The 18,507-nt window shown below is 55.5% G+C and overlaps 2 protein-coding genes across 3 annotated transcripts in view; one reads left to right on the top strand and one right to left on the bottom strand.

The window, feature by feature from the left end:
- The first annotated feature begins 777 nt into the window (after nt 1-777).
- Nucleotides 778-11,896, top strand: PIN1 (peptidylprolyl cis/trans isomerase, NIMA-interacting 1). Its single transcript, XM_079772420.1, has 4 exons — nt 778-863; nt 2,798-3,010; nt 10,094-10,204; nt 11,288-11,896. The coding sequence occupies exons 1-4, from the start codon at nt 806-808 to the stop codon at nt 11,395-11,397; spliced, it is 492 nt and encodes a 163-aa protein (XP_079628546.1). The 5' UTR covers nt 778-805; the 3' UTR covers nt 11,398-11,896.
- A 4,478-nt stretch (nt 11,897-16,374) lies between these two features.
- OLFM2 (olfactomedin 2) overlaps nt 16,375-18,507 on the bottom strand; it is a gene marked incomplete at both ends in the record, with an annotated part of 67,645 nt that continues 65,512 nt past the window's right edge. For both annotated transcript variants that reach the window (XM_079772722.1, XM_079772721.1), the window contains 2 exons: nt 16,375-17,052; nt 18,121-18,227. In XM_079772722.1, coding sequence (XP_079628848.1) covers nt 16,375-17,052; nt 18,121-18,227 — 785 coding nt within the window. The remainder of the gene's footprint in view (nt 17,053-18,120; nt 18,228-18,507) is intronic.

The raw sequence follows: 18,507 nt of genomic DNA, 5'->3' as shown, positions 1-18,507 counted from the left end.
GGTCCCCAACCACCTCCTCAGTGTCCCATGGACACCGCAGACTCCATTTTAAATTAACTCAGATTGAACTCATCATCCTCCAACCCTCGCTTCCTTCTATGTCCCCATGTGAGTGGCAATGCCAACACCCACCAGTCATCAGGATGGAGGCAAGAGCCAGCTTGAGAGGGAATAAGTGAAGGTGTTTGGGTCAGTGGCACAGGCAAAGGGTTAGCTTTGCACAGAAAATAAACTAAGGGTTAGTCTTGAACATCTGAAGGAAAGAGGGAGGATGGAGAAGCCAGATTTAGGCTTCGGGTTATTAGATGCTTATCACCAAGGCAACTGCGTTGCTATGGCAACAGTAAAGACAGCACCGCATCTCCCAAGCATCTGGTCGGCTGCCCTTACCTCCGCACCAGCTAGACACTTCCGTCAGGTGGGCTGCGGCCCTCCGGAAGCGGCTTAGGAAGACGGGAATTGCGGCTGCAGTAGCCAATCAGATAGGCTCTGAGGCTAAGGACGCGCAGGAGGGATGGGGACTTCTTTGAAGCTTGCAAAAGGGAGTTGAGAAGGCGGGAGTGTATCCCTTCCTCACCACTTAGAGGCCCGAGGACAGCAAGGAGGCGGGGCCCAGGTAAAAAAAGGTGAGGTGGACACGCCCGCTTTCGCTTTTGCCCAATAGAAAGCCAGTTAAGATGCCCAATGGGAGTCGTCGCCAGGCCCGGTGCCAGGCGCGCCCCGCCAATAGGCGGCAGCGCTGGGCGGGTGCGGGCGGCGGAGGCGGGGCGGCGGGGGCGGAGCAGGCGCTGCCGCAGGAGGGAAGATGGCGGACGAGGAGAAGCTGCCCCTCGGCTGGGAGAAGCGCATGAGCCGCAGCTCAGGTGCCACGGGGGTCCGGGCTGGGGCGGGGCCGCGCGGGTCTGCGGGAGCAAGGCTCGAGCTCGCCCTCGGGCGCGGCGCCGCCGCCCTATTCCCGTGGGGTCTTGGCTCCGCATCATCCCGGGTAACGGCCCCGGCCCGCCCTGTGGAGGCTCCGAGCCTCTGGAGCCGGGAAGCCGGAGAAAACCGGCTGGGCCGGGGCCGGGGAGGCCCAGCGCGTTGCGGGGGCGGGGGGGCGGGGAGGGGCTGGTGATCCCACGGTATTCCTCCAGGCGATGGCCCTGGCCCCGCGGACCGGGCCGACACCTTTCGGCCTAATGCACCTGACCTCGCCGGGGAACCTTTGCACCCGCTGGTCCTGGGGGTCCATCTCTGGGGGAGAACACCCGAAGTCCATGCTTCTTAGGGTGTGGCCCCAGGGTATGCCCCGGCCTCTGATGCACAACCCACTCCTGCTACCACTCCTGCCACCCACACCTAACGCTGAGCCCCTGTTCTTGGGTCCGATATAAGGCTTACCCATAGTAATAATGTCAACAACAGGGTACTTTCATCAGCTGCAGGCATTGTGCCAAGCGTTTTAAGTGTCTTCTCTGAATGGCCACAACGCTGGGTAGCCGGCAGTCATTACCCCCATTTTGCAGGTGAAGAAACTGAGGCCAGAAAAATGAAGGCATTTGCCCAAAGTCATTCATTTCTGGGGGTGGGGGCTGAGGGCTGGGTTAGAACCCAGTCGTTTTGACTCCAGAGCCCCATGCCCTTGTCACTGCAAACTGCAGAGCAGCAGGCCCTGCATCTTGTTCCACCCCTTCATTGTCCATAGTAATCATCGCTGCAGTAATAACTCTGATGAGCACTTTGCATGCCTCATCATGGACTCTCCACATTAACCCCATGACGTTTGATGGCCTCATCTCTCACTTCACCGCCACTTTTCAAGGAGATAGAGTCCGTTACCAAGGTTTTATAGACCTTCCGTGGCTCAGCTCTCACTCCCCTTGCTCCAGCCTGGCCTGTGGCTGTGACCTGTGCCATAAACCTGATGCTCTGCTCAACTCTGGCCCCCCAGGTCTGCCATTTCTGCTTGGCTTGGCCCTGACAGTCCTTGGGGTGACATCCAGCCCTTCGCAGTGCTGGGCACAAGTCCCCCATGTAACCCAGGCAAACTCTGGGCCCGTGGAATGACACCCCTTTTTTACTGGGCCCCTCCCATTTCAAGTTTCTTGTGTGCCGTGTTCACTCCATGCTCCTCAGTCGCTGAGTAACATCTGGCCCCTTGTTGTGTAGCACAGTACGCTGTGGGGGGAAAAGGAGAGCTTTGGTGTCTGACACACCTGGGTACGGTTCCTGCCTCCCTCCATAGTGAGCCTGGAGCACAGTAAACACTCGGGAGACATTACCTAGTTTTGTCACCTATAAAATGGAGATCGTAATAGCTGTCACACTCTTAAAGGTGTGCCAGGAGCCATCCTAAGCACTTGACAGATGTGAACTCCTTCAGTCCTTACCACAGCCCACCAGGCAGGTACTGTTGTCATCTCCATGTTACAGGTGAGAAAACCGAGGCCTGGGGAAGGTAGGTCATACGGTGAGTGAGAGGCAGAACCAGGTTGGAATAGGTGGTCTGACTGCCGAGTGCATGTTTGGAACCACTTCATCTCCCTGACCCTGGTCCACCTCTGGGGTGGGGCTGCCTTCTCTGTTGTCACCCTGGCTCATTCAGAGTTATCAGTGACTAAGTTACCGTGTCTTATTTGCTTGCCTGGTGGCGATCCGTCCCCACCTAGAACGTTAGCTCCCTAAGGGCCTGTGGCATGCGGTGGACGCACAGTGAATTTGCTGAATCATGGCATCTCTTAGGCCAGTCCCTGATTCTGGCCTCAGGGTGGTGTCCTGTGAGCAGGCCCAGCTGAATATCCACCTCCTCTCCCTCCAGGCCGGGTGTACTACTTCAATCACATCACCAACGCCAGCCAGTGGGAGCGGCCAAGTGGCAACAGCAGTGGCAGTGGCAAAAATGGACAGGGGGAACCTACCAGGGTGCGCTGCTCACACCTGCTGGTCAAGCACAGCCAGTCACGGCGGCCTTCATCTTGGAGGCAAGAGAAGATAACCCGGACCAAGGAGGAGGCCCTGGAGCTGATCAACAGTGAGCAGAACTGGAGACAGGATTGGGGGGGGGGGGGGGGAGGGTACCTCTCCCTGAGGGGGCCAGACCAGAGCAAGCCTGGTAGAAATCACACCAGACCCTCTACCCCAGCTTGCTCGGCTGTGAGGTGTGGCATTGGCCGACACAGAAGTGCCTGCACGTGACGTGAGCCTGGCCCACACGGCCACCTCTCCTTTCTCTTTCCGTCTGTAGGAGCGGGAAGACCCAGCGTTGGGGCTAGCAGATCCTGTAAGCTCTATGACCTTAGGGGCCCACGTCACCTCCCTGAGACTCAGTTTCCACCTCTATAAAATGGGCATCGTCACACACCTGCCTCTGAGGGTCGTTGTGAAAATTCAGTGAGATGAGGCAGTGCATGGCGCGCGGTGTGCCCTCCGTCAGTGGGAGTGATTGATGAAGCTGTCAGCAAGCAGGGTTCTGCAGTGCATCCAGGAGTGGGTCCGGAGGCAGGGAGGGAGGGAAGGTAGCAGTACAGAACTGGCCAGCAGTTGGTAAGTTCATTCTGCCGGAGGGAGGAGGCTGTCTTGGCTCTCTCCTGTTTTCTCCGCGTCTGGAACAGGGGTTGGCAAACTTTTTCTTAAAAGGCCAGATGGTAAATATTTTAGGTTTTACAGGCCCAACAGTGTCTGTAAGCTCCGCTTTGTAAAATGATAGCGTTAGACAAAATGTAAACAAATGGGCGTGGCTACATGCCAATCAAACTCTGTTTATAAAAGTAGCAAGCCTGTGGGTCATTGTTGGCAGAACCCTGACCTAGAGCTGTCCGGTACCTACATGCGGCGATGTCCACTTACATGAAGTAGTGTTAAAAATTGGTTCTTTAGTCATGCTGGCCACACTTCAGGTGTTCAGCGGCAACGTGTGGCTAGGGCTGCCGTCTTGTACATGCAGATGTAAACATCTCCATCCTCGGGAAAAGTTCTTGTTGGACAGTGCTAGTCTGGATCTCACCTGTGATTTCATCAGTCACTCAGCCTCTCCCACCAGAGACCCCAGACCTCTTCCTGGCTGCTCCTACCCCACATAACTGCTCCCTCATCCAGGCCCAGACAGCCTGAGTTCCCATTGGACTCTGCCAGGTCCTGGCTGTGTGACCTTGAGCAAGTTGCCTAACATCTCTGAGCCTTAATTTCTTACTTGTAAAATTAGTATTTATAATAGGACCCACCTCACAGGGCAGTTATGAGGACTGTGACCTAATACAGTAAAGCACGAATAACAGCACCTGGCACTTAGTTAACGTTCTATAATTACTCGCGGTGATTATGTTGTTGTTATTAGCACAGGCCTGGCAACGAGTACACAGCCAGTCAGTATTGGCTGTGCTTAACTGTCATATCACTTGGTCCAGTCCTTGGCCGGTAAGATATTACTTACACCAGTGATGGGCAACCTTTTGAGCTTGGTGTGTCAAACTTCGCCAAAAAACTGAGCATAACTCGGGTAGTGTGTCACTTTGAGGAAAAAACAGTATTTCGCAAATGTTTCATCCTCAGGAGCAGCAAATGTTTCATCCTTGGCATGCGGCCGCCTCAGCGGCCGTGTGTCATCAGAAATGGCTACGCGTGTCAGTGCTGACACGTGTGTCATAGGTTCGTCATCACTGACTTACACACATGCATACCCCCTCCCCCATATGGTGTCTGGCATGATAAATGGCACCTGTTAGCCTCATGCCTCATAACATTATAGGGAGGATCTCAGTATCTCAGTTCTTGCACAGAATCTGAGGCAGATTAAAAAACTCGCTTCCTGAGCTTCCCGAGGGCAGGGACTGGATCCGCTCTGTCCCCCGTTTCCCCACTACCCAGCACAGCCTGGCCCATGTGAGCCCGCAGCATTGTTTGGTGGAGCAGTAGGAAGCAGAGGATTCCTGGCCGAGGAAATGACAGAAATAAAGGCCTGGCGCTAGGCTGTGAACGGAACTCTGGAAGGCTGTGCAGGGGACTGAAGAGGGACTGCATCCTTCAAGGGCAGGTCCTGGCCAGGTTGAGGAGGGCCCAGAGTAAGGCAGAGAGCTGGGGTCTTTCCTGGTCATTGCAGGAAACATGGCCAGGTGTGACCCGGAGAGGGCCTGCAGCGGTGTGCTTCCAGAATTGTGTGGCTGGAGGTGAACAGCCAGGGAAGCCAGAAGGTCCAGAGGCCAGGTTGGCTGGGACCAATTATGAGTGATGGGGAAGCGGGGGGGCAGGGGGGGAGATCTGGCTGCCTCAGGGGAAAGGGAGGAAGCGAGTGGAGAAAGCCCAGAGACAGTCTTGAGATGACATCTTGGGTCCTCCCAGCTCAAGTGGTCCCTGTTCCGGGGCTTCTGGACCACAGGAGAGAGAAGACGTAACAGGCGTTGGCGATTGAGTGACAAGAGGTGCCACCACTGGTAGAGAGGACTTGGAGGGAGATGCAGTCTGAGGAGGGACTCACTAAATCTGAGGGGCCTGAGGAAGAGACGTTGGGAAGGCAGCTGGGAGGGGGCTTGGGCTCAGCTGTGAGGACTGCCTGGGAGTGGCAGGTGAGGATGCCTCCCCCATCACTAGGATGGGGCAGGTGTGTGGTAGGGCTGACACTGTTGTGGGGCCTGGGAGTGCTGAAGTCGGCTTGGGTCTTGGGGAGGGTGCTCCCCGTAAGCAGCCGGGCCCTGGGGCCTAACCTTAAGTGGATGCAGACTGGGTTAGCAGGGGTAGGGCATGTCCACCTGTGCGGAGGGCCTGGTGGAAGCTGTGGGAGGAATTGCAACTACAGATGATGTGACTTGAACTTGGAGGTGGGTGGGAGGGGTAGAGGATATTCTAGAAAGATTTAGGAGGCAGAATCCAGAGGAATAGGTGATGGATTCGATGGGCGGGGTGGGGTCAAGTCGGAACCATGTAGCCCGACCTGGAGTCACACAGAGGTGGATCCTCGTGCCAGCTGGGTGGCTTTCAGCAAGTGTCTTCATTTTCAGAGCCTCGGTTTCCTTTTCTGTAAAATGGGGACAAGGTGGCCCTGAAGGTCCAGGGAGTACTCAGAAGAGCAATGGGCTCAGTGTCTGGTGCTCACTGTCTACGTGCTAGAGCCTTGACCTCAGTCATTTAGGCGTGTATGGTGGGGGCCAAGGTCAAGACCAGGCCTTTGCTCTCTGGCAGCCCCTGCTGCCTCCCCAAGGCTGATGGGGAGAGCTTTGGGCAGGGGTGCAGGAGCTGGTGGGCTCAGGGGCAGACCCTCTGATGACCTTGGGCAGTGATCTTCCCCTTCTGCCTCCGTGCCCTGAGACACTGAGCTGGGGCTGGGGCAGGCCTCCTTCGGGGTTGTTAGGAGGGAGCAGTGAGGTGCAGGCTGGTGCCATGACAGCGAGCTTGGGGCGTTTGGGCTCCTTTTTCTCCCGTGGAAGTGAATGTTCCCCTGTCGTGGCCTTGTTCCAGGTGATCAGGAGATGAGGGTTTGGGCAGCACACTTTGTAGCTGGCAGCCGGGTCTGGAGTCTCATCAGTACCCATTTAGAGCCAGCGCTGCCCGTTGCCCAAGGGGACAGGCTGCCTGCAGTGAGAGCCAGTGCTTCCGAGTTTTCTGCTGATGCCCCTGTTCTCAGCCGGCTCCTCTGCAGCTGCTGGGCTGTGGCCAGGAGCTATCAGCGATCGAGAACTGGCTGCCTGTATCCTGGTGTCCTTGTCTGCGGAGGCCAGGCCATGGAGAAGCAGAGGGATGGAGAGCAGGTGCGGACGGCTTCTCCATGACCCTGTCCAAGGATCGAGGGTCAGTTAGTGCTGTGGTTCAGATCTTCCCGCCCTAGGTCAGTGACTCCCAGCCTGCTGGCTTCAGGCTGGGTCTCTGGTCTCTCTGGGCCCTTTCTGCTGGGTCTTGGGACTTCTGGGGTGACAGGACTAAACCCGTTACCTTTTTTCTGTCCAGGCTTCTTCCCTTGTTTGTCTCCAAACCTTTTTAGGGTCAGAGACCACTATCTATTTGCTCATTCACTTCCTCAGGTAATTTGCTGTCATCACAAAGCCTGTCCTTGGTGTGTGCCCATGTGGAGAGAGAGGTGGAACTCTCTGGTGTCTCTTCTTATGAGAACTAGTTATTGGCTTCACTTAACCTTAATTATTTCTGTAAAGGCCCATCTCAATACAGTCACATTGCGGGGTCAGGGCTTCAGCACATGAATTGGGGCACACAATTCAGTCCATATTGTGGGGACCGATAGCTAGTACCTGTCAAGGGCTTGCTCTGGGCCAGGCCCTGCTCCAAGGTAGGAGCTGCTAATTCGCCCATTTTACAGGTCAGGAAAGTAAGGCTCCGAGAGGGAGTCACCCAGCAGGGTCACAGAGGTCAGAGCAGTATAGCTGGGATCTGCACACAGCAGTTGAGGTCCAAGTCCGCCCGCTCTGCCTCAGGCCTGTGTTGTGATCCGCCTGCAGAGGCAGAGGCTGCTCCGTTGCGCATCCTGTTTCAGGACCTGAACTCCCCAAGCAGGCGGAAGGCGCCTGCTCCAGACTGGGAGCTCCTGGTGCGGCTGCCTGGTCTGCCTAGCTCTCTGTCCCTGAGAGCTCCGTTGGAGGGGGGTAGGGTGGGCGCTGTCTTGGTGACTGGTGTTGACGCAGTCAGGTGAGGCCCGGGCATTGCCGGGGAAAGGCCAGGGCGTCTGGTTTGTTCTTTCTGTCTTGCCTTCTCTTTAGTATTTGGGCCTGAGGTTCACAGAAAAAGTATGAGATTCTGGCATTTCTGCCTACAAAGCCCAGTGGTGGATCCCTCTCCCTCCTTCCCCGTGGCCTGTTTCTGTCTCATTTATTCATGAATTCCTTCAACATTAGTGAACATCTGCTCTGTATAGTGCCAGGTGCTGGGGACACAGCAGTGAGCAAGGTTAACCCAGCCCCCATCCTGGTACAAGGCAGGCCAAAGACGCATACACAGGACAGTGTTAAATGCAGGGCCCAGGGGGCACCTCACAGAGCGGGGTCTTAGGAAAGGCTCTTGGGGCGGGGGAGTTGTGGGCAGAAGACAGCAGGCCAGCTTCAAGTGGGAAGAGATGCCTGAGCAAGGATGGCATTATGGACACCATCAGGGTGGCGGGTGGATGGGGCTGAGGGAGCAGAGAAGCAGGGTAGGACTGGAAGGGACATCCTGTGGGGTGTAAGAGTGGAGCTGAGGGGACACAGGAGTCTGAAGGTTCCCTTGCATCTTGGCTTGTGGCCAAGACCAAACTCCTGAAGGTCAGCCTCTACAAGGTGAACTGAGGAGGGAAGCGTTTTTTTAAATATCATTTCAGGCTCCATCTGAGCAGAATGTTTTCTGAGAGAGCTGGCTGCTCCGAGGAAGATTTGGGTGCTTGAACTATGGGGCAGGGTGTTATAGCATCGGCCCATGCACTGAAGGGTCGAGGGTTCGATTCCCAGTCAAGGGCACGTACCAGGGTTGCAGGTTCAAGATCCCCTACCCATTTAGGGTGCGTGCAGGAGGCAACTAATCGATGTGTGTCTCTCACATCCATGTTTACCTCTCTCCCCCCCTCCCTCCCACTCTGTCTAAAAATCAATGGAAAAAATACCCTCGGATTAGGATTAACAAAAACAAAAACAAAAAGCTTGACTTTTACCTGGTTTTCAGGCTGGCAGCGCCTGCACACACACACACACACACACACACAAACACTGTGTGCTTCTTGGCCAGGCCATCTGGTCTTGAGGGTCCCTGCAATTATGCCCATGGCCAGCTGCTGGAGGATGCGGCCAGGCGGTGCTTGGAGTGGGCTCAGGTCTCGGCCTGCCTCTGCAGGTGCTGGGCATGTGCGGACAGAGTGCCTCTTTAAGGCAGGCAGGTGCACATGAAGGGGGTGGTGCGCTGTGTGCTCAGGATCCCGGGCTGGCAAATTGAGTTCCAGACAGAAGAGAAGAGGAGGAACCTTGGTGCTGCGAGGGTGAGGGCAAGGAGATACCTGGAAGTCCAGGGAGAGGAGGAGGAGGGCTATCCTAATGACATCTGGTGCAGGTCAGAATCACCTGAGGATTCATCTGGCACAGAGGCACCACCTAGCAGCCCCAGGGAGGTGTTCCAACCACACCAGGGCATTGTGGTCAAAAACCACCACATCGTGCAGGCAAGGAGTGGGGCTTCTGTCACATCGGTGAGTCTGCCCGAGCAAGCAACACACCAGACCAGACTGAGGTGTGCCAGCGAGGAAGACAGGAATGGGCAGGTCAGGGAGAAGCAGAGACAGCCTCATCAGGGATGTGTAGCCCATATGGAAGGGAGAATGGTGATAGCAAGTGACATTTCTCAAGTTGTCACTCCGTGTCCGGCACTGTGTAGCATGTCACTGTGGTCTGCTGGCAAATGACTAACAATTGAGACTCAGAGGCAAAGGGATGGTGAGAACGAGACAAGAGTGACAGGGACATGGGGAAGGCAGGGTGATGGGGATGGTCGTGGGAGCATCAAGCAGATCAGACACCAGGACACTGGTTGCTGCTGTGATGTACAGTGAGACAGGTGATAAGCATACTGTCATGGGCATGCCATTTTAATGGGTCCCTGGCAGATGGGTGACCGTGACCTTGAGGTCATACAGGAGTCCGAGAGAGTTGGCTGCTCAGAGGACGATTTGGGTGCTGTGAACTGTGGGGCAGGGGGTGGTTAAAAGCTTGACTTTTTGCCTGGCCCGTGGTTAGAGCATCGGCCCACGCACTGAAGGGTCAAGGGTTCGATTCTCGGTCAAGGGCACATACCTGGGTTGCTGAATCCTTGTTATATTTGTGTGGATTGGGGGAGAGTGATAAAGGCAGCAGGAGTTTAGGATGGGTTGTGAGACCAGCATGGCTGTTGAGGTTACTGCAGGGTCACAGTGCACATGCGTGTGGAAGGCACCACTTCATGGACTCCTGTGCCTCCAGGCGTGTGCAGGGAGAAGGCATTTGTGGCGGTGTGTTAGCCTGTGGGGGTGGTGAGTATTCACATGTGCGTGCACATGTGCACGTATGCAGTAGAGCGAAGGTAGCACGGCTTCGTTCTGAGTGATGTGCCACTGTTCATCTAGCTCTCTGCCTGTCCCGCCCCTGACATGGTCTCCTGTGTGCCTCTTGTCGTGTGTCCACAGGCTACATCCAGAAGATCAAGTCCGGAGAGGAAGACTTTGAATCTCTGGCTTCACAGTACAGTGACTGCAGCTCGGCCAAGGCCAGGGGAGACCTGGGTGCCTTCAGCAGAGGTACGCAAATAATGGGCACCACCAAGCCCTGGGGACCCTCTGGCCCACCAGCATGTGGAGCAGGGGTGGGGAACCTTTTTTCTGCCAAGGGCCGTTTGGGTATTTATGACATCATTCACGGGCCATACAAAATTATCAGCTTAAAAATTAGCCTGCTAATGTTTGCTCAAACATTTAATTAACTCCCCCAATGCCTGGGCAGGGCCAGACCACATGATTTCGCAGGCCTACACTGCGGGCAGTTCCCCCACCTGCTGTGGAGGATGGTTGGGATGGCCCCTGCGGCACAGGCCTTCAGGGTCCGCCAGGTGGCAGCACCGTCCCTTCCTCAGGCTTCAGAGGCTGCCTTGCTGGTAGAGGGCAGGGATGACTGCAGAGCCTTCTCCCGAGTCATTCTCTCCTGGGATGGGGAGTCAGTCTGTGTTTCTTTGCACATTTTTCCCCATCACAGGCCCCCAAGCTGCATTTTGCCTCTCCTCCAGTTGGAGGTATAAGGCAGGGCCCCTGAGAGCCCCAGGGTAGTCTCCCATAACCTCTGCCCCTCCCTTACTGGTGGGGAAATAGGGGTGAGGGGAGGATGGGTTGGATCAGCAGCTCTGAGTTTAGGGCTGTCTGGTTGGGGCAGTGGGAAGGGAGGAGCAGAGGGGACCAGCTGACCACCTCCTCTTCTTTGTCTTCCTTTCCCTCCATCCCCAAGATGCCCAGGATGGGGCGAGGGGTGTGGGGTAACCAACAAGGAGCTGCCGCCCACCCCGGGAGGCAGACGGGGCAGACAGGACAGATGATGTGGCAGGGGCTGGGAGCTGGGTCTAGGGAAACATTCATCACTAAAGTGCATCTCTAAGCACGCAGCAGCAACAGCAGCTCTGCCTGACATCCCTCATGCTGTCCTCAGGCTTCCTGGGGCCTCTTTAATGGCCCTGCCACCTCCAGCCGGGCTGCTCAGCACTGTGACAGGGCCATAAACCAAGTGACAGATGAGTGGGAGACCGGGCACAGGCGGGAGCCCCATCTGGCTGTCCTGCCTGGTCCGAGCTTCTGCCACATCTTGACCCCCACACTTCATCCCTTACGTTTCCCCAGGTCAGATGCAAAAGCCATTTGAAGATGCCTCCTTTGCGCTTCGGACAGGGGAGATGAGCGGGCCCGTGTTCACGGATTCCGGCATCCACATCATCCTGCGCACGGAGTGAGGGGGCAGGTGGCCCAGGCCTGGCCTTGGGGTGGGGCGGGGCAGGCAGGGTGGCTGGGCCTGGAGGCCCTGCTTACTGCTGCCAGCCGAGCATGGGCGCCTCTCCCTGCTGGTGTCACGCAGTATTTATTGTTCCCAAATGGCTAGGAGAGGGGCTCTGCACCATAGGGGCTCCCTGTGGGACCCAGGTTGGGGCTGTCCCCGCCAGGTTCCCCCTCTTTTGGAATTGACTTCGGAAGGACAGCGGTGTGGGGAGGCTCCCAGAGCTCCCAGACCCAGGGGCTGGGGGTGACCTGTCCCAAAGGGAAGGCCTAGTCAGCTGAGCTGTCCCGTGTCCAGGATGGGGTAGGCGGGCCTTAGGTTGTTTCTGGTTATGCCATGTTCCTCTCTTAAATTGCAAAAAGCAGATGCTCTGTGTGGGGCGCAGGCTGCTGCTGCCGTGGGGCCCTCTGAGCAGCAGTGCAGCACCCTCGCACCCTCCATTAAACCTGGAACCACTGCTCCGCTGTCCTGTGTCTCATTTCCTCCCGCTGAGGGGAGGGCGCACTGTCGGGGGAGCAGGCCTCTCCCGCCACCCCGAGTGTCCAGCCTGTGTTTCCTCCCCGAGAAGCCTCCACATTCTGGGCCTGAGGACAGCCAGAGTGCATCCCCGCATCCAGGCTCCAGGGAAGCGGGGCACGGTCAGCGCCAGCGGTCCTCAGACCTGGGTGTTCCAGAATGCAAGGACCCTGCCTGGACCCCACAGCCCTGGACTCAGCAGGGCAGATGGAGCTGGAGACCTGCAGGGGATCCTGGGAGAGCCAGATTTAAGCCTCTGCCCTGGGTGCTCCCGGCACACACACACCCCCACCCACAGGCCACCCCGGTGAGAGTGAAGGATGCCCCGCACCCTGATGCTTCCCTGGCAGGTTGTGCCTGGGTCCTGCCGCCTCTGCAGATGCTGGGGAGGCCTTGTGCTGGAACGCGGGGCAGGGGGTGGCGGGGGCGGGCTGTCAGATCAGAGGGGATCTCTGGCTGATGGGGGAGGTGGTGGGCTCTCCCTCTTAGGGTGGGGGCTGTGGGTGTGGCCTACCTGCTCTTCATCCCTCACAGCTGTCCCTGTGCCAGGGCCTGGGCTGGGGACTCAGAGTTCATTCTGGGAGTTACGGGCCTGTTAGGTGGTTATGCCCACTCCGCTGCCCCCCTTAATGGGGACTAGCCTGCATCGGGGATAGCAGACTGCCAGGGGTTGGGAAGCTGAGCAAAATAGAGCCTTGACTGGCTTGACCCCAAGGGAGGCACGAACCCAGGCTGAGTCTCAGTCACCCGGGCAGATCCAATCTGGCAGGTTTCTGGAGCAATTGCTCTCCGCCTGCCGCCTGCTGGAGCGTTTGTCATTAGGAAGGTGTAATGAATTTCAGCTCTAGTGGGCTGGGGAGACTCGGCTAGTTGGCTGCACCTCCTGGCAGAATCTTCCATCGCCTTTGGGGGCCACAAGGCAGGCAGCAAGCAACCCCACTGTGTCAACAGTTCTGTGGGGTCAGGGGAGCGATCACACCCCTCCTGGCCCAGTGGTGCCCCTGGGAAGGATCAGAAGTGAGTGCTTGTGGGGCAGGAGGGTGTCGGGGTTCTGCTTTAAAGCGAAGGGCCTCTGGAGAACGGGCACTTTCAACACCAAAGGCCCAGAGGAGGTGGCCCTGGGCTCCCAGGTGGCTAAGATGCTGCCAGGGAGCGGGGTGTGTTTCCTGTCCTGGTCTTTGTGGCGCTCCCTGTCACGCCGGGCTGCCATGTCTCTCACGCGTGCATGTGGCCGTGTATCCCTAGTTGTCTCTAGGTATGTCTCCAGTGCGACCCTGGGAGTAACCCCCTTCCCATCTCCCCACCTTCCCAGTCTGGGTGTGACCCCTGCCTCTGTGGGCCACCTCCCCTTCCTTTGTCTAGCTGTGCAGCAGCCAAAACCCAAACACAAAAGAACGTCACTCTTAGATAAACAGGTCCCCAGAGCCCACTCGGAGTCAGGCTGATTCATGGCTCAGTGGCTGTGGCTTTCCTTACCTGCTCCACATCCCCCCACCCCCTCCTGCCCAGAAGCGAGGTCAGAAATCCCTGCCTTCAGGATGGTGACAACCGTGTATCCTTCCCTCCCCGCTGAACTTCGTTCCAGGGACTGGTGCTCACTCCTCCACACTGTGCACCAGCCCAGGTTTCTGTGGCCACAGGGCGGGGCCAGTCCGTGTCCCCTCAACTCAGGGAAACGCTGGTACTGCAACTGCTTTCCAATGGAGCCAGGTGCACATCCATGAGGGGAGGTCAGAGTTAGCAGAGAGGGTGGCCAAACAGATGACAGATGATGCTGGCCTGGGGAGGGTGTGAGTGAATTATTCCTGCCTGTCCTTTGTTGGATATACTGTTGACCCTGGAACAACAAGGCTGTTAGGGGCACTAACCCTCATGCAGTCAAAAGTCCCCCAAAACGTAACTACTAATAGCCTACTGTTAACTGGAAGCCTTATGGATGATATAAACAGTCAATTAATACATACTTTTTATTATATGTAGTATATACTGTAGTCTTGCAGTAAGCTGTAGAAAAGGAAATCTGTGCTCTCCCTCTCAGAGCACACCCCACTTGCCCTTCTCCCTCTTCCCCTAGGCACATGACCTTTGCCCTTCTCTCCTAAGCGCCAATGGGCCCTTTTGCTTCTGAAACTTGCTTGCTCCTGAGCCTACGCAACCCAGCAGGCTCACTTCTACTACCTCTGTAACTTTCTAAATAAACTTTCTCTTAAAGTTTGAAAAAAAAAAAAATCCTAAGGACGAGAAAATACATTTGCTGTATTGGGGGCGGGAGACGGGGGGCGGGGGGACTCGCATGTAAGTGGACCTGCACAGTTCAAACCCGTGTTGTTGAAGGGTCAACTGTATATCCATGTAAGTATATCCAATATAAGGAGTGCTGGGCCTGCCTGTATGTGAGAGAGAGGGGGAGATGGGGGGCATGATGCCAGGTGCTTGTGGCATCCATTTGAGGACTGGCATGCAGATGGGACAGACACACACCCACCTACCCCTTTTCTCATGTGAGTCTCCAAGTCTGTGTATATTTTGGACAAAGATTGTCGAACTCAGCAGTCCCAGTCCCTCACCTTACTTTGGGAAAATCCGCTAGGAGAACAATGCCCTAGCTCCCCACCCCACGCCCTGCTCACCTTGGAGATTTGCCTCCAAATAAATACAGTCAGAGGGTGGCGGGCGGAGGGTGGCGGGCGGATGTTCTGAGTGCCCCAGCCCAGGGCCTGTCTTCTAAGCAGGTACAGAGCAAAGTGCCTTTCAACATGTCTATCCAGGGATCGATTCTTTTCCTGTCAAACTTGTTAATTTAAATGGAAATTAATTGCTCCTCTTGAACATTTCTTTAAAAATTGGTTTTAAATGAATGCATTAGGCAGTCACATTTATTATTCATTGGTTTCCTTCACAATATGGCCCCGGTGTCCCGAGTTCCCGGAGAAGCCAGCGTGGAACGGAGATGATTTAATCAAGGAGGCCATTAATTAGAGCTGAGGAGCTGCGGGAACGGGGGTTTCCACCCAGAGGAGCAGGCTTCACAGCCTCTGGCCTCAGCGGGGTGGGGGTGGGGTGGGGGTGGGGTCTGGGCCAGTAGGGTTCTTTGCACAGTTTCTGTTCAGGATTCAGTGGGGACCATATGTGGTGGACAGTACGACCTTTGTTCCCGGCCACCGGCCCCAGAGGTCACTCTCCCACTCCCCTTGCTGTCTCATCCAGGCCACTGGGGACCTGGCAAAAACAAAGCCTTCATCTGCTCTTCCCTTCTGTGACCCCACAGCCACCCCCATCTCTGCCTGACTCCCTCTCACACCCCTTCCTGTCTCTGTTACTTCCCAGCTCTTCCTGTCCTTCGCCTCCAGGAGTTGCCGTCTCCACGTTGGGTCCTCCATGTCAGGCCCACGCCGGCCCAAGCCCCTTCCAGGTGGATGGGGTCCAGGTGTGCGTGTGTTCGACTGAAGGCACCAGTGCACCTTCAGGCTGTTCCTGGCCTTTGGTTGGTAGTTAACTCAGGACAGGTGCCTCTCATACAAAATATTTTGAAATTACAAAGCCAAGAGAGGAGAAAAATGAAAACTTCTGTGTCCTACCCACTCATACCCAAATTCTAGAAGCAGCCAAATTGTTAAAACCCCATTAAAAAAGTTGCCAGAGGGCTCAGCAATGCACCAGACTGATCAATGAGTGAGAAAATGATGGAGAATATTCATTTGAGGCCAGTTTTCATTGCTGCGACAGAATTCTCAGGTGTTTGGATCAAATTGCTTTCAAACAAATCGTTTTCCATTGAAACAACTTGCCTATTTCCCCAAAGGGCTTGGCCGCCCCCCCTCTTCCCCCTCCGCCAGGATGGGCTTCCCTGCCAGGGCTCACACAACTTGCTGCATGGGATGGGGTCCAGCGGGGGTGGGTCTCCAGGCTCAGACTCACCCTGCACCACCGCCTCCTCTGCCCCTTCTGGACACAGAACAACCAACGCATCAAATGTCAAAGGTCCCGTTTATTCCGGCAACCAAGAAGGTAAAGGTGTAAATGAAAATAAAAATAAACAGATCCATGCACTCAGCTCCTTGGAGGGGCAGAGGAAAGGTTCAGAGAGAGGGGGAAGGGAATGGGTGGGAGGGAAGCAAAGAGGGGAGGGAAGAGAGACAGGCAGAGACAGGGAACGATCTGGAGAGTCAGATCAATAAAAAGAAAGAGGGACATCAATAAAAAGGCAGGATGACAAAGAACTGGAGTATCAAAATCAGATCAATAAAGGAGAAGAGACAACATTGAGAAAATGCACCAATAGAAATACAGAGGCAGAGAACGAAAGCTGGGCGAAAGGCAGGGAGAGAAAAAAAAAAAGACAGGCGGGGAGGTGGGGCAGGACAGAGACAGATCAACTTGAAGGGACACAGGCAGAGTAGAAAGGGCCCCGGGTGGCCCTCTAGGGGTCCCCAGCAGTGCTGATGACGTGGAAGAGGGTGACATTGTAGAGCACCTGGTGGCCGTTGTTCCAGGTGTAGAGGGCCCGCTCCCGGGGATTGTAATCCAGCATGGAGATGTGGGAGTACTGATTGTGAAAGGGCACGTCCGTGTACTCGTAGCTGGACGTGTTGGTGAAGTAAGCAAAATAGACCTTGGCCCCGGCCAGGTGGGAGTTGGTCACGTAGAGGACGCCACAGATCATGAAGGCCTCGCCCGCGCTGCGCTTGGGGTAGCCAGTGTCCCAGGATCGCATGACCTCAAGGGTGTGCGGGTCTAGCCGGCTGACCACAATGTTGCCTGCATTCTGGTTAGTGGTGTACACGGCCCAGAGCCCGCTCTCATCTACCATGAAGTCCATGTCAGAGAAGCCACCCCAGGAGTAGGGGAAGGTGTTGTTGTAACCAGCCCCCGGAAGGCTCCTCTGCACCAGCACGGAGCGTGAGCGGAAGTGGTACTTGACTACCACATTGCTCTGGTACTTGTTGTAGAACAAGGAGCCATTGTATACCACGTGGCCTGTGCCTGCCCACGGCTGGGGCAGCAGATGCTGGATAAAGTTCTGGCCTTTGATGAAGTCTCCCAGGGTACGGAACTCCAGAACGCGCCGGCCCTTGTAATAGCCATCCATGTACCAGACCTATGAGAGAGCCACCGGTCACTGGGGGGCCACTGCCAATGACCCAAAGTCTGCAGCAATCACTCAGGAATCGACCATGGTCATTAAGAGTCAACAGTCAATAAATGGTCATTCATGACCTATCATAGTCACAGTGTTTGGTCTTAAAACACACACTAAATGGACAGGGCTTGATCCCTACGTATCAGGGAAAATTGCAGTCTCTAGGGACTCACTGGACCTGGAAATTTACTGGTCATTGGCTATTGGATGGTTAGTGGTCATTGGACAGCCATTGGCTGATGAGAGGTCACTTGAATTCATTGCCCATGGTAACCCCTGCAACCATGAGATGACCAGGCCTGTGATCAGCACCTTCATCATCATCATCACTCACCAGCATATTCATTAGCCCTACAGCCCTTACTAGGGCTGGTTACTGGGCTATGCATCTTAAAAACTTTAATGCCAACATCATCACAACCCTTTTGGAGATAAGGAAATTGAGTATCCAAGACATGAAGGAACCTTGAGCAGCAAAGAATTGGAACTGAGATGCAAATCCAAGTCTGGTTCCCAAACCCAAGCTCTTAACCACGTGGTTGAACCACCATAATCCCTGGGAGGCCAATTTTCATGGCAAGGATATCAGTCACTAGTCACTGGGCAGTTAATGAATGGTTCCTCTAGATCAGAGGTGATTGGCAATTGTGGACATAGAGGCCACTGGAAATCCAAAGGCCATTGGGTGGTGCTGAGTGGGGGGCTTAGAGGGAGCTCTAGTTCTTGTGAAGGCACAGGTTACTAGGTAGTTACTTAAAGGTCAGTGGTCATTGGGAGCTGGTCAGTAGTACCAGTAACCATTAGTCTCTATACAGTCATGAGAGGTCATCAGACTTGGGGACTCAGAGGGCTAGAAGGTCCTTGATCATTTGGTCATCACCAGTCAAGGGGAGGTCCAAGGGCTCTGAAGATCCAAAGACACTTTGGGCTACAAGAGAATCATTGGTGTGAAATCACCAGGCACTTATGGACAACCACAGGCTGTCCCTCCCAGGTTCCAACCTCTCGGTGGGCACAGTTACTCACCCGGCTGTCCGCACTGGGGGCCATCGTGTCGGTCATCCAGGAGCCGAAGCGGGACCCCATGGCTCTAATGGTGATGGGGTTACTGACCCCAGTCAGCTTCCCACAGCCTGAGAGGCAGGAACAGGGGGAATAAGGGAGTCAGGGGTGGAAAGAGCCCAAGGGAGGTAGAGCAAGGATGAAGTGGGACTGGGAAGAGGTGGGATCAGGGGTGAGAATGGATCCAGAGATCTGGTTCCAAGATGGAGTTAAGTTGGGGGTGAGGAGCTAGAAGTCAAAGGTCAGGGCCATTTTCAGCTTTGGGTCTATTTGTGACCTTGGGAAGGGAGACCAAAGGTCAAAGTTTAGATGTTAGAGGTCAACATTGTTTGGCGTCTGCATATACAGGTG

Source organism: Cnephaeus nilssonii (assembly GCF_951640355.1).
Source record: "Cnephaeus nilssonii genome assembly, chromosome: 5".
NCBI lineage: Eukaryota > Metazoa > Chordata > Mammalia > Chiroptera > Vespertilionidae > Cnephaeus > Cnephaeus nilssonii.
The sequence above is the reverse complement of the archived record's forward strand: the minus strand, read 5'-3'. Positions and strand labels throughout refer to the sequence as shown.